The sequence below is a fragment of the Mesoplodon mirus genome (genome assembly GCF_964341445.2).
Source record: "Mesoplodon mirus genome assembly, contig: HAP1_SCAFFOLD_4183, whole genome shotgun sequence".
Classification (NCBI taxonomy): domain Eukaryota; kingdom Metazoa; phylum Chordata; class Mammalia; order Artiodactyla; family Ziphiidae; genus Mesoplodon; species Mesoplodon mirus.
In genome coordinates, this window is record NW_028293754.1 from 5,931 (window position 1) to 19,439 (window position 13,509).

Genomic DNA, 13,509 nt, shown 5'->3' on the forward strand with positions numbered 1-13,509 from the left:
AACCTTATTGTCTCCTCAACCATAAAAGGTGAACTTCAAACTCACGACCTTGCCTTGTCACCAGAAACATCCAAGCTTGGATCACTCTTTCTAAGACCAGATACTTGCTCTCTGAACTATTAGAGACTTGTCACATACACAGAAGTAGAACAGGATTATTTCTATCTACCCGGGGACCTGGAGTCTTTCACACTGCTCCTGTTAAAACTCTCAGAACACCAAAACTTTACCTACAAAGGGTTCAAGCTATGACACTCCCAATTTTCACAAACCTCCTCATCTCTTGGGAGTCACATGCAGCCAATTCCAGGAATTGGAAACATGGTTGTGAGGATGAAACTGACTTTGGGGCTCCCCTTGGATATGGTCTTCCAGACTTACCAAAAGGCCATTAAGAGGAAGGTTTACCCCACCTCAGGGAAACCCGAGGCAGTACTTGCAGTCAAGGGCTGGCCATGGCTTCTGAGCTACATCCAGAAAGAATTTCATACTGTACCTGGATCTGCTGAAGCAATTCCTGACTGTCCGAGAGCCAGCATGTACCGCTCCTCAACTGCCTCCATTGTGGATCATCAGTAGGGCTGTCAGATTTACTAAATAAAAATACAGGATACCCAGTTAAACTTGAACTTCACATGAATAATAAGTCATCACTTTTAGTATAAGTAGATCCTATGTACTATTTGGGGCATACTTATCTTCAAAATGTACTCGTTGTTTTTCTGACATTCATATTTAACTAAACAGCCTATATTTTATCTGTCAACCCTACTCAGCAGAAATGATGGAGGCTTATAGAGATCCAGGAGACGCCTCAGCGCCTCCTCAGCTTTTATTTCTACGTCCTGGACAGCGAGCACGAACCTTCCACCCCCAGTCATTGGCCAGAATGGAGGATGTTCTCTGTTTTAGAGCTTTTTCTACATGTCATTGTTATTATCTTCCTTGTTTTAAAGAGATGTTTATTTTTTCCCAAACTTAATAGCTCATCCAAAAGTAGTTCAAAGCTCATTAGACAAGGGAAAAACAACATGGTTCTGAAAAGTGAAGGAAACCGCCTGGTGTTTAGTAAAGAAGTAGTAGGGAGATTGAAAAAGCCAAACTTAATAAGCAAATCTCTCCAAGGGTATTTTCAGAGCTTGATACCCTCCCACACCCTGAAAATATTATTACATCAAGAAGGTAGAAACTGCTAACCAAATGTAAGACTCCCATATGATTCTATCAAACTGAGGATGCTTCTTTACTAAGCAGTGAGCACACTTGCTGCCCCAGGGACCTTGGCAGTTGCAATACAGCGCTCTTCCCTTTGGGATGGAAACAGCAAGTTTTCCTGTGGTCTACACACTGGCCCCAAAAATACTACACTCCCAATACTTGTCAACTTTAAGTAGTTTTCTACATATCTCCATTTTTTCTGTTACTATCTGGACTACATCCTAGACTTGACATTACATCAATTGCATTCAAGAAGCTATTTTTAAAAGTTGGTAGGAAACCTTAAATCTAGAGCTTGCAGTCCCTGGCTTACTTTCATCCAGGTGCATAAGGGTTTTCAAAAGTAGTCAGGTTAACATATATATGGAATTTAAGAAAAAAAATGTCATGAAGAACATAGGGGTAAGACAGGAATAAAGACACAGACCTACTAGAGAATGGACATGAGGATATGGGGAGGGGGAAGGGTAAGCTGTGACCAAGTGAAAGAGCGGCATGGACATATATACACTACCAAACGTAAGGTAGATAGCTAGTGGGAAGCAGCCGCAGAGCACAGGGAGATCAGCTCGGTGCTTTGTGACCGCCTGGTGGGGTGGGATAGGGAGGGTGGGAGGGAGACGCAAAAGGGAGGGGATATGGGAACATATGTATATGTATAGCTGATTAAATTTGTTATAAAGCAAAAAGTAAAAAATTAAAAAAAATAAAAATAAAATGATTTAAAAAAAAAAAAAAGTAGTCAGGTTAGTTACCCCGTATCACAGCCCCACGCTTGTGTCAGACATATAAAAATGGAACATGATATTTAAGGTTTTAGTTGCCAAATCATCGAGCCTCCCAGACAGAGGCAATAGAGCAAAATGATTACAGAGGCATGGATTTTGATTTGCTCCAGTGTCTTGGGCAAGTCACTTGGCCTCTGTATTTATTTGTACTTATCTGCACTTATCTGTCACTTGGGGGTTATAATTGTACCTGGTCCATGGGTACGTTGTACAAAAGATCTGTAGTTACAAGAAACCGACACAGAGTAAGCACTCCACAGACATTGGCTATTAGCTATTGGACATATTTCTCCATGAAACAGATTACTTTATCAGTGGATGACTCGGTGGGAGACAGTGAATCACAGAATCACAGCATGTTGAAAGTGACCTAGTTCACACTCTTGTGTCAGAAAAAGAAAAGTGTGCATGTGTAGAAAATGTCTGAAAGGTTACATAACAAATAGTTCATCATGTTAACTTGGAGGATTAGAATAAATCAGGAAAGGAGGAAAGAAAACCTTGAGTGTCATTCAATTTCTACATCATTTGTGTTTCTACACTGAGACTCTGAATACACTGGAAGTGCAATTTTTTTGAATGTGGCGGGATAAAGGTTTTCAAGTGTTCCTGATACATCCGTATTATTATTTCAGAATTGCTGGCATTTCTTGCCATCTTCGGATCTACACCCATTTGAGTCAGGGGGCCATTCTGGACGGAGGAGATAATAGAGCAGAAGTGAAGTGAGAGAAAAGGAGAGAAAAGATTTTCTCTTTTCTCTTCAAAGAGGAAACGTCTTTGGAATGGGAACAACTCACAACCAAACTTTGGGGAAAGGATGTGACGGAAAACGAGACAAACATCCTACCCCTGTGATGAGAAGGATTCCCTGGGCTGGATGGAGCGAGGTCACAGGTGGCTGGACAAGGAAACCAACTAGGGAGAAACACACACAAGTGCAGAGCAAACACCCCGAGGCCACTCAGCCTGACTCCATGCAAACATGTGTCCAGCAGCCAGCCCTTCACCTGTGGCTCCCCAGCAAGACAGGTACCTCGGGGGTGCCAACTCATTCTGAGTCCATTATGCCTGGCCATTCATAAACGGCTGTCTAACGTGTGAGGAATAAACTCTCAATGTTTATGAGGAAGTTGGGGAAGGAGATTGAAAGGTTACTTAAACGGAAAAAAAAGAAGTTCAGGAAGGCAGGATGGTAGAGAGACAAGAAAAAGACCTTAAAAGATAGAAAGGATTTGCCAAAGAAGAGAAAGAAAAAGAAATGATTCCGAATGGGTTAACCTGCAGCTAGGAAGTTAAGGAAGATTATTGATGTGTGAAGACTATGGAATGAAGTGAATAAAATTTATCAGAAGTTGCTGAGACTATGGTAAGAAGCATGATTATCAAATTATGAATTGGCTGCAATGGCATTCTAGGGGGACACTAGGAAGGGGAAGCAAATGTTCATGAGATGACAGTGGCAGGTGGAAAGTTGTTTCAGGGGAAGATCAGTCTTGCAGAGTGTGTATCAGAGGAGGGCAAGTGTGAGCAAGCAAGGAAATACTAAGTGTATACGGTTCCTTCACTGAGTGCACCCAGCCCCGTGGTCAGCCTTGAGAACAAGCAGGACTTCAGGTACTGGAGCTACCATTTCATTCATCAAGACTTGAGAAGACACCCTTAACTCAGGTCTTCTCTTCAAACGCCATCTTTCCTTCTTGACCTTCATTTGGCCTCTTGCCTTACCCTCAAGCTGTGGACTGAGGCCACAGAGCAAGATGGGTCACTAGTGTCCTCCATCCCCTAGCAACTGTGGTTCACATCAGTGGAGTCCCGAAGGCAATAACCAAGTAACAGACACAAGAGTGTATGAAGAAGAAGAGATTCTGATAAGGCTTTCTGTGACAGTGTGGGCCGAGTCGGCTGTATATGCCTGCTATCACCTGAATGATGAGCAGCCTTAGGGGAGAAGTGCTCAGAAGGCAGAGCCTGGCTCTCTAGAGGCTCTGCGTCCTCACAGCCCACTCCAAGACCTCAGTTGCAGCTTCGGCCCCCAATCTCTCTCCCTCTGCCTACTCACAGTTTTTGAAGTCTTCTTTCCTCCACATTTCTCTTGAGAGGTGGGGGAGGAAGATGAGGTTCAGGCCAGCTCAGACTCCCCTGGGATCCCAGCAGGATGCCTATCATGAACCTCCCACCTTCTAGGAAGCTCCTAAGATCTCCACACTTGGGGGAGGTTTCATTTCATCTGTGCTTCAAATTGCTGGCTGGAGATGGCCTGTTGGAAGCTGGCTAAAAGCAAGTAGGAATCTTCGGGCAGCCTGGCCCTTCTCGACTGTCAGACACCTTCGGGGATATTCTAGGAAACGTTGTTTGTTCTAGAGAAGGGAGGGAAACAATCCAATTGTCCAATAATGCTTGAATGGAAAATAAATGATGCTATACGCATGTGATGAAATAATATCAAACAGTCAAAAATCAAAGACCTACATCTATATGGATTCACGTGGATAAATCCTGAAAACATAATATTGATTGAAAGAAAATAAGATCAAGAACGTTAGATTGTGATAACAGGTAGGTAAGTATTTAAATATTTAAATCAATTCAACATATTGCTTCTATATATAGAGATGCAAGAAAATAAACTTTATCCAAAGAACACATTATTTACGTTTAATATGTTCATTTATCTAGGAGACCCAAAAGAACCCACAGATAAACTAGCAGGAACTAATAAGACGGTTCAACAAGGCAGACACATACAAGATCAATACATTTTAAAAATCAATCAGGCTCCTCTACACTGGCGATAATAAATTAGAAACTGTAAAAGAAAATAAGAAAAAAAGAAGATCTAAAAAGAGTCACAAGAGCCATATAAATTATTTAGAGCTAAGCATACGTAAAAGTAAATATAAGTAACAAACTGAGTACGACCACTTAAACTCTGCCCAACCCAAGGATTAAAAAACGCCTGTTCTTACTTTATGAGAACAGGCCCTCTTCGTAAGTAGCAGATCAGTAAGTGAGAGTGAATCAAAGAAACACAGCATTTGAAAAGTCAGCTAGGCCAAGCCTCTCGATCGCACAGACAGAAGCTGAAGCCCAGACAGGTTGAGTTCCTTGGTAAAGGGCCCAATGTCCTGACTCAAGGACTAGCATTTTTCACTCATTCGTAAGATACAATCAAATTCAGTACCTTGGAAAGAGATGGGAAAAATGAAGAAATCAATTATATAGTTACTCATCTTTAAGTACAGAAATAGCCGTGACAAAATTACAGGTATTGAGGGAAAATTGAAGCGCAGAGTTTAAAATGTCAATAATCCACAGGGAAACTGGAGACCATTTAAAATATTCATATTAAATCTCTATATAAGACATTAAAAGATCTCCAATCAAAATGTTCATTTTATAATAGATATGGTATGATACAATTTATAATAGATGTGGTATGAACCTTTCCCTTTCATGGGAAAGGTCCGGCTGGGAAACAGGAATTGTTCTGGAAAACGGGGCCTGTGCTATTGCAGAGACTGTGCTGTACCTAGGTCAACAGAATGCTCCGATGTCATCATTGAGGTCACAGAATCCTGCTGTGCGCCTGGCAACCTTGGAAACTTAACAGCCCTGGTGAGCACTAGGCAGCACTGCTGGTTCAATAAGTGGTACAAGTTTTTCAGCCATTTAGGAGACTTGACTATTTTTATTTGTATTGAATCATTTCAACGGATTGCCCAAGAGCCAACAAGGGCCAGCCTGTAGGGAAGAGGAGGAGTTGGACATCTCTTGAGGCATCTTCTAAGGGAGACTTCTAGTTGGTACGATGAAACGGCGACAAAAGAGGAAACACCTGGAAAATGAAGAGTCCCAGGAAACTGCCGAGAAGGGAGGAGGTATGTGGGGGGCAACTTGACTGGGGCACATGGGTTTCTGCCAAACTGAACCTTCTCTAGGGAGAGGGGGACTGAGAACGTCTCACCTGTGAAGCAGGGAGCGAGAGACCTTGTCTCACTGATGCTGCCGTATCCATCCGGAGGCTCCCTGTGGTGTGAGACGGCACAGAACGGCCAGATGTCCCCTGGGAAATGGAAGGTCAGCTCCGCTGCTCTGAGGACTCTCTCCTGGGGCTGCCGGGCCTGGAGCTTTGTCGGACTCACAGCAGGCTGCATCCTGCTTGCACAGACCTAGAGGTGCAGCTTTTCTCAGTCCCCGATTTCTCTCTTATTCTCTTGCATCTTTCCCTGGGGTCATGAGGTGGGGGATGTGAAGGAGGCAAGGATGCTGAGAGAGACCCATGAGTTGCTTGGCCTCTTTTACCAAAGTGGAAAGAGAAGCCCCATGAGTTGAAGACCCTGTTGAAAAATATGTTGACAAGTGGAATACAGTTCAAAAGAAGATTGTTTGTCTAGGGATGGTGTCATATTGAAAGCAAGGAGGTTTTATTCCTTCAACAGGAACAATTTCCCAAAGGAGACCAAGGGAAGGGAAGGGCTTTCCAGAGACTGAGACCGCGTGGGCAAGGGTGAGAAATGTCCTCAAGGTCCTGCGGGGAGCTCTGACAGCCACGGGCCACGTGACGCCTGCGTGCATTAAATGTAGGCGAGTAGCTTGCCCTGGGAGAGGGGTGGTCACCCCAAAGCTCCAGCTAGAGGCCTCTGCCCCAGATTAGAGCCCAGTAGCTCCTACCAGACCCAGGGCCCAGGAGACTGTAGGATGGGCCCTGGGAATGGAGCTCTAGACAGCAGGCAGATTTTCAGGCAGTGGCTGGGAGAGGCTGGGGAAGGCAATGACAGACTGGGGAAGGCAATGACTGCCCCTCACCATTCAGAATATTTCTCTCTATGTTCCTGTGTGTGTGTGTCTGAGTGTGTGTGTGTGTGTGTGTGTGTGTGTGTGTTGTAGTGCAGAGAAGAGCAGGATGAATGGGGGTAGAGTGCTTATCAGATATAAGTCTGCGTGGTAAAGTTCTTGTCACCCTGCCTGGACCTGGGTGACACTCGGTGTATGTAAGAGTGTATACAGAACTCTTGTTAGGGGTGTTTTATGAGACAGTAACTCATACACCCATGTACACTCTGATACAGCAAAAATATCACACACCCCACATAGAACTTCCGTATTAAACCACACACAGCACACGGAGGTATATACACGCATCCCTCCTGTACTACGTTCTCATACAACCCACCTGTATCACAATCCTCTCCTCCAACACCAAACGCTGGAGATGAGATATGTATATAGACACACACACTATATATATAGGACACACACACACACACACGCTATATATCTCCTCAACTCTCGCACACACACACCTAACTTCAGCCATCTCTAAATACCTCTAAAAGAACCAGTCACGTGTCATACACACCACACTTGTAACACATTCTTGAGTAATGCCAGACCCGCTTTGTACAAACCACAGTAAACCACAGTCTCACTAACCCATGTCAGGGTTGCCAGATAAAATATGGGCTATCCAGTTCAATTTGAATTCCAGATAAACAACAAGTAAGTTTTCAGTATCAGTATGTCCGAAATATTGTATGGGCCATACTTACACTAAAAATAAGTAAGACCAAATACTGCATGGGAATACTTACACTAAAAAATTATTCTGGGTTTATCTGAAACTGAAATTTAACTGGGTGCCCTGTATTTTTCTTCGCTTAGTCTGGCAACCCTTATATACTTACCACCAGCTCAGGTATTATATATTTATTGTATTTTTGTTTAGTGTGTGTCTTCCCCTACTAGAATGTGCAGCGTTACCAGAGACTACAACAATGCAAGAGTGCCGGATACACAGGAGTAGCTGCTTACTGAATCTTGGTGAATGAATGAATGAACACACACCATAAATACAAGCCACACCATGTAATGAGGAAAAGTTACATGTCCCAGAATTCCTGACTTGTGAACAGAAACCATGCACACAAAGGCCACAGACACAGATAAGACACATCTCCACCGTGCTCCCCATGCCAACCCCACACTTACCACAGACTTAACTGATACACATCACTCACTCTTCCCACATACTCACAGTCACCACCCAGGCCTACATTACCAACAAGACAGTGACAGAGTAAGTACTGATTTGAATTAAATACTGGAGTATCCACTGGGAACCACACTCTCAACTGTGTGTATTCACTGCACCTGACACGTGCCAGACACTCGGTAAGTATTTGTGGACAGAGGACTGATGAACCCACCCTGAGCCTTTCATTCCTCCCTCAGGAATCTCGAAGTCACAAGAGGATCCCCCTCAGCTTGGATCCACTGTGGTGGCCAAAGGCTGCAGCCCAGAGGCAGTGGAGGTCTCCTCTGCCTCTACATACTTCTCCTGTGCTTCTTCTCCGCGCAAGCTCATCTACGCTGGTAAGGGCGCGGGGCTCCTCAGGTGAGGGGGTGCTTGGCTGTGAGGCAGGAGGCACACAGATCCCAGGGAGGCTGAGAGGAAACCCAGGGTCATCAGAGGTGATGAGGGCTCTCTGGAGGAGCCTGGGCAGGATGGCTGAGCTGTTACGAGGGCGTGGATCCCAGCTGAGTCTGGGGCGGGGGTGTGTGGATCCTGGTACTACCACGGTGGCGAAGTCAAGGAGCAGGGGCCGGAAAGGTCTGGGCTTGAGGTGGAGGGAAGAGGGACCAGATTAAGCATCTTCAGAGGAAAATGTAGGGTTTGTCTTTGCCTTTGCTTCCAGAGAAGGACAGAGTTCTACATCATAGATCTCCAGCCTGAGAGCAGGACCATCCAGCTCAGGTCCACACAGCTCACACATACATCCGCCCTCCAGGCACAGCCCTTCTCAGTGCACACAGAAACCCCAAGCACCACAGCCCCATTCCACAAGTAATGCACCACCGATATTCCCAAAATCACACTCCTCGTCGTACACGCATCCACCCGCGTCGCTCACATACCACAGCCCTCACCACCATACTCCACACCCCTGTACACAGACACCGCTCCAGTATCCCCCCACACGCACATGAAAAGCCCACAGATGACACCAGATACACCGCTCCGTCCTACGGCCAACAGACACCAAGCTCACGACATAGCTACCTCATGCAAATGTCCCTCTCTCGTCTACCACACCTGCTCCCTCAGCTTCTGGCACGGCCCATGCATGTTATTATGGTTTTAATTTCCTTTTTCAGGAATCCGGAGATCACATCGAGACACTGCCCAGCCTAAAGCACCCCTAGCCCAGGTTCAGGAAAAAGGGGAGACTGCTCCCCCATCACACTGTGTCTCCTCCTCACCCTCTTCACCCTGTAAGCACTATCTGCACCCAGACAAAGAGGAAAGGGGCATGAAAATATACTACATGCAGGTACAAGTGAACAAGGGTGTAGCTGTCTCCTGGAAGACAAAGAAACCCTTGGAGTTGCCTGAAAACCAGCTGACGATAGAAGAAGTGACCCTTCCTGAGGATGCGTGCACAGTAGGCACTTACCCCTCTGATGTGTTCACCGAAAGCCTCCTGTCTGACAGTGAGCCCACTGGGGAGGAGAAAGAGTATGAGGAAAGGGCAGAGCCAGGCAGCCCATCAGGGTCACCTGCAGTCCAGGAGACACCCAGGGCCAAGACACCGGCCTGGATGGTGACCATGGAGACCGGCTTCAGGTGCATGGCCTGCTGCCGGGTCTTCCACACCGTGGAGATCCTCCAGCAGCACGTGAAGGGCGGCGTCCTGGAGGGCTTCAGCTGCCGTGTCTTTCATCTCAACATGGCCCAGTGGATGGGCAATGTGGAATCTGAGAGCACCCCTGAGGAGGAGGGCAGTGTGGAACCCAAGACCACCTCTGAGGACGAGGAGGACGAGGAGGACGAGGAGGACGAGGAGGACGAGGAGGACGAGGAGGACAAGGAGGACGGGGAGGACGAGGAAGAGAAGCTAGAAGGCCCCAGCCCGAAGAGACCCCGCAGGCAGGGTCTTTTCTCTCTTTTGAGTTCCACACAGCAACTGAGATTCATGGGACAGAAGATCCTGGAGACGGTGTGGCCTTGGAAGAGGTAAGGCTTGAGGCTGGCACTCTTCTGAGCCTATGTCACGAGGGCCCAGAGGAGTCTAAGGGAAGGGGCCGCACACATGTGCTGGTTTACCTAATGGCTCTGCAGTTGCATCAACTTGGGACACACCCAGCACTTCCAAAGGAATTGAGCTCTGTTGACTTCAAGAAGAAGGTGGAGCCTTTTCCTAGGAGTTTTCTCAGGGTCTGCACGATGGACCTCAACCCTTAGAGGACATACTGCCAGCAGCTCCTTGACAGCAGAGAGAGCCAGGAGTGGTCTGAAGAGAGGACAGGGGCCCTTGCAGGACCGGAACTTTGAGGTCTGAGAGCCTTTGGCCTGAGCTGAAATCTCACCTGGACCACTGTACCTAGCCTTCTGTGACAAAGGGGAATATGAAAGAGAGTCACATGGAAATGAGGTCCCCCGAGATATGGAAATGTTCCAGAACCTTCGTTGCGTGGTAGTTGATCTGGAGCCAAGCTCACTGTGGTGTGTGTGGCTCTGAGCATTAAGGCAACGCTGGAGGGTAACCCTGACCAGCAGAGCTTGGAGTGCTGCTTGTCTCTTCCTGTTCTACCTCATTTGTTTTATCCCTTCCAGGGAGAAGAAAGGACCCTCGGGATACTAGCAGACAGAATGCCATGGTCTGAAGGAGGATGAAGGGACCGGCACTCAGTCTAACATCATATGACAATAGGAACATCATATGCAATAAAGGGCATTTTCCAAACCTTTCCTGGATGTTTGAGTTAATTACATTTTTCTATCTATGCATCTATCTATCAGTCATCTACAACTGTATCTTTCAAGGTTTGTGAACAAGCTTTCACATAAGCGCTAGAGACGTCCGCCAGCATTTTCCAAAGGAGGCCTGCAAATTGCTGGGGACTTCTCACAAATAGGGAATGGCCACAACCCCTGCCACACAGACTATGTGCGTGGCCCTCCTGACTTACTCCCACTCTCTCTCTGAATTTCCCGAGGTCTGAGATGAGGGTGCTGGCTGGAGGCAATGATCACGTGCAGGCTGAATCTTCTCCAGATTCTGATTCTCTTCCTGGGCCTATCGTCCTCAAGCACAGTCTCCATGTCCCTGGCCACACTGATCTCTCTCCTTCAGTCCTTCCCTCCCTCCCTCTCCTGCCTCCCAGTACAGAGAATACATTTTTACATTTGAGACGACATTTATTTTTTGTGCACAGAATTCTCACCTGTTCTACTGTGGCCTCTGTTTTGAACATTCCAAAGCTGAGAATTTTCTTTTTTTCTCCCTCATTTCTGCTGAGTCTTTACCTTCCTAATGCAGTGAACTCAGAGTGCCTAGCTGACTGGAGGGGGAAAAAAAATCCAGGGAGCAAAGAGAAATAATAAAAGAATATATCAGTTAATTTTTCATAGTGTTATCCAACTATATATTTTTAAAATTTTGGAAGAATATTAGGAATATTCTCTTTATAAAAAATTGAATTATTGGGCTTCCCTGGTGGCACAGTGGTTTAGAATATGCCTGCAAATGCAGGGGACATGGGTTCGAGCCCTGGTCTGGGAAGATCCCACGTGCCACGGAGTAACTAAGCCCGCGTGCCACAACTACTGAGCCTGCGCTCTAGAACCCGTGTGCCACATCTACCGAGCCCACGTGCCACAACTACGGAAGCCTGCGTGCCTAGAGCCCGTGCTCCGCAACAAGAGAAGCCACTGCAATGAGAAGCCCGTGCACCACAGCCAAGAGGAGCCCCCGCTCACTGCAACTAGAGAACGCCCGCTAGCAGCAACAAAGACCCAATGCAGCCCCAAAGAAATTAATTAATTTTAAAAAATTGAATTAGTTTCAAGGGGACAATGTATAAAAGTACAATAAAAGCCCCCCTTCATTACCCCCCAACACCACTCTCCAGCTGGAATAGATATGCTGTGATACCATTTATAGTCGTACTACTACTACTACTCCCACCACAGCCGAAATCCTCTGAGCCCGGTGCAGCAGCTTCCTTTCACAATGCTAGGACCCGCCACAAGACAGATGATAATCCCTTTGGACCTTTCAAGGAGCGGCACCAAGGGAACAGTACCTGGGAAATGCCACTGACAGCTCAGAATATCCATGGCATTTCTAGAGCCTAGGCACTGCTCTCGCTCTGGGAATGAAGGGCCAAAAAGCACATCGGAGAATGTTCATAGTTGTAAACAAGCTCCACCTCTGAAACACAATCTACATAGAACCACATATACAAGCCTGCACAATGGATGAAGCCAAGGTCTCCTCCATGATTGCCCTTCTGACAACCTTATTGTCTCCTCAACCATAAAAGGTGAACTTCAAACTCACGACCTTGCCTTGTCACCAGAAACATCCAAGCTTGGATCACTCTTTCTAAGACCAGATACTTGCTCTCTGAACTATTAGAGACTTGTCACATACACAGAAGTAGAACAGGATTATTTCTATCTACCCGGGGACCTGGAGTCTTTCACACTGCTCCTGTTAAAACTCTCAGAACACCAAAACTTTACCTACAAAGGGTTCAAGCTATGACACTCCCAATTTTCACAAACCTCCTCATCTCTTGGGAGTCACATGCAGCCAATTCCAGGAATTGGAAACATGGTTGTGAGGATGAAACTGACTTTGGGGCTCCCCTTGGATATGGTCTTCCAGACTTACCAAAAGGCCATTAAGAGGAAGGTTTACCCCACCTCAGGGAAACCCGAGGCAGTACTTGCAGTCAAGGGCTGGCCATGGCTTCTGAGCTACATCCAGAAAGAATTTCATACTGTACCTGGATCTGCTGAAGCAATTCCTGACTGTCCGAGAGCCAGCATGTACCGCTCCTCAACTGCCTCCATTGTGGATCATCAGTAGGGCTGTCAGATTTACTAAATAAAAATACAGGATACCCAGTTAAACTTGAACTTCACATGAATAATAAGTCATCACTTTTAGTATAAGTAGATCCTATGTACTATTTGGGGCATACTTATCTTCAAAATGTACTCGTTGTTTTTCTGACATTCATATTTAACTAAACAGCCTATATTTTATCTGTCAACCCTACTCAGCAGAAATGATGGAGGCTTATAGAGATCCAGGAGACGCCTCAGCGCCTCCTCAGCTTTTATTTCTACGTCCTGGACAGCGAGCACGAACCTTCCACCCCCAGTCATTGGCCAGAATGGAGGATGTTCTCTGTTTTAGAGCTTTTTCTACATGTCATTGTTATTATCTTCCTTGTTTTAAAGAGATGTTTATTTTTTCCCAAACTTAATAGCTCATCCAAAAGTAGTTCAAAGCTCATTAGACAAGGGAAAAACAACATGGTTCTGAAAAGTGAAGGAAACCGCCTGGTGTTTAGTAAAGAAGTAGTAGGGAGATTGAAAAAGCCAAACTTAATAAGCAAATCTCTCCAAGGGTATTTTCAGAGCTTGATACCCTCCCACACCCTGAAAATATTATTACATCAAGAAGGTAGAAACTGCTAACCAAAT

The 13,509-nt window shown here is 46.0% G+C and overlaps 1 protein-coding gene and 1 long non-coding RNA gene across 2 annotated transcripts; one reads left to right on the forward strand and one right to left on the reverse strand.

The window, feature by feature from the left end:
- Nucleotides 1-393: 393 nt before the first annotated feature.
- LOC309798551 lies at nucleotides 394-13,487 on the reverse strand. The gene is made up of 5 exons (XR_016039681.1): nucleotides 12,804-13,487; nucleotides 11,235-11,351; nucleotides 5,974-6,346; nucleotides 4,069-4,366; nucleotides 394-593 (listed from the first exon to the last, which is right to left on the reverse strand). It is a non-coding gene; the product is annotated as an uncharacterized lncRNA (long non-coding RNA).
- LOC309798550 (protein FAM170A-like) lies at nucleotides 6,359-10,668 on the forward strand (the record flags this gene model as incomplete). The annotated part of the gene is made up of 2 exons (XM_088845596.1): nucleotides 6,359-6,368; nucleotides 9,165-10,668. The coding sequence occupies 2 exons, from the start codon at nucleotides 6,359-6,361 to the stop codon at nucleotides 10,025-10,027; spliced, it is 873 nt and encodes a 290-aa protein (XP_088701722.1). The 3' UTR covers nucleotides 10,028-10,668.
- Nucleotides 13,488-13,509: the final 22 nt, after the last annotated feature.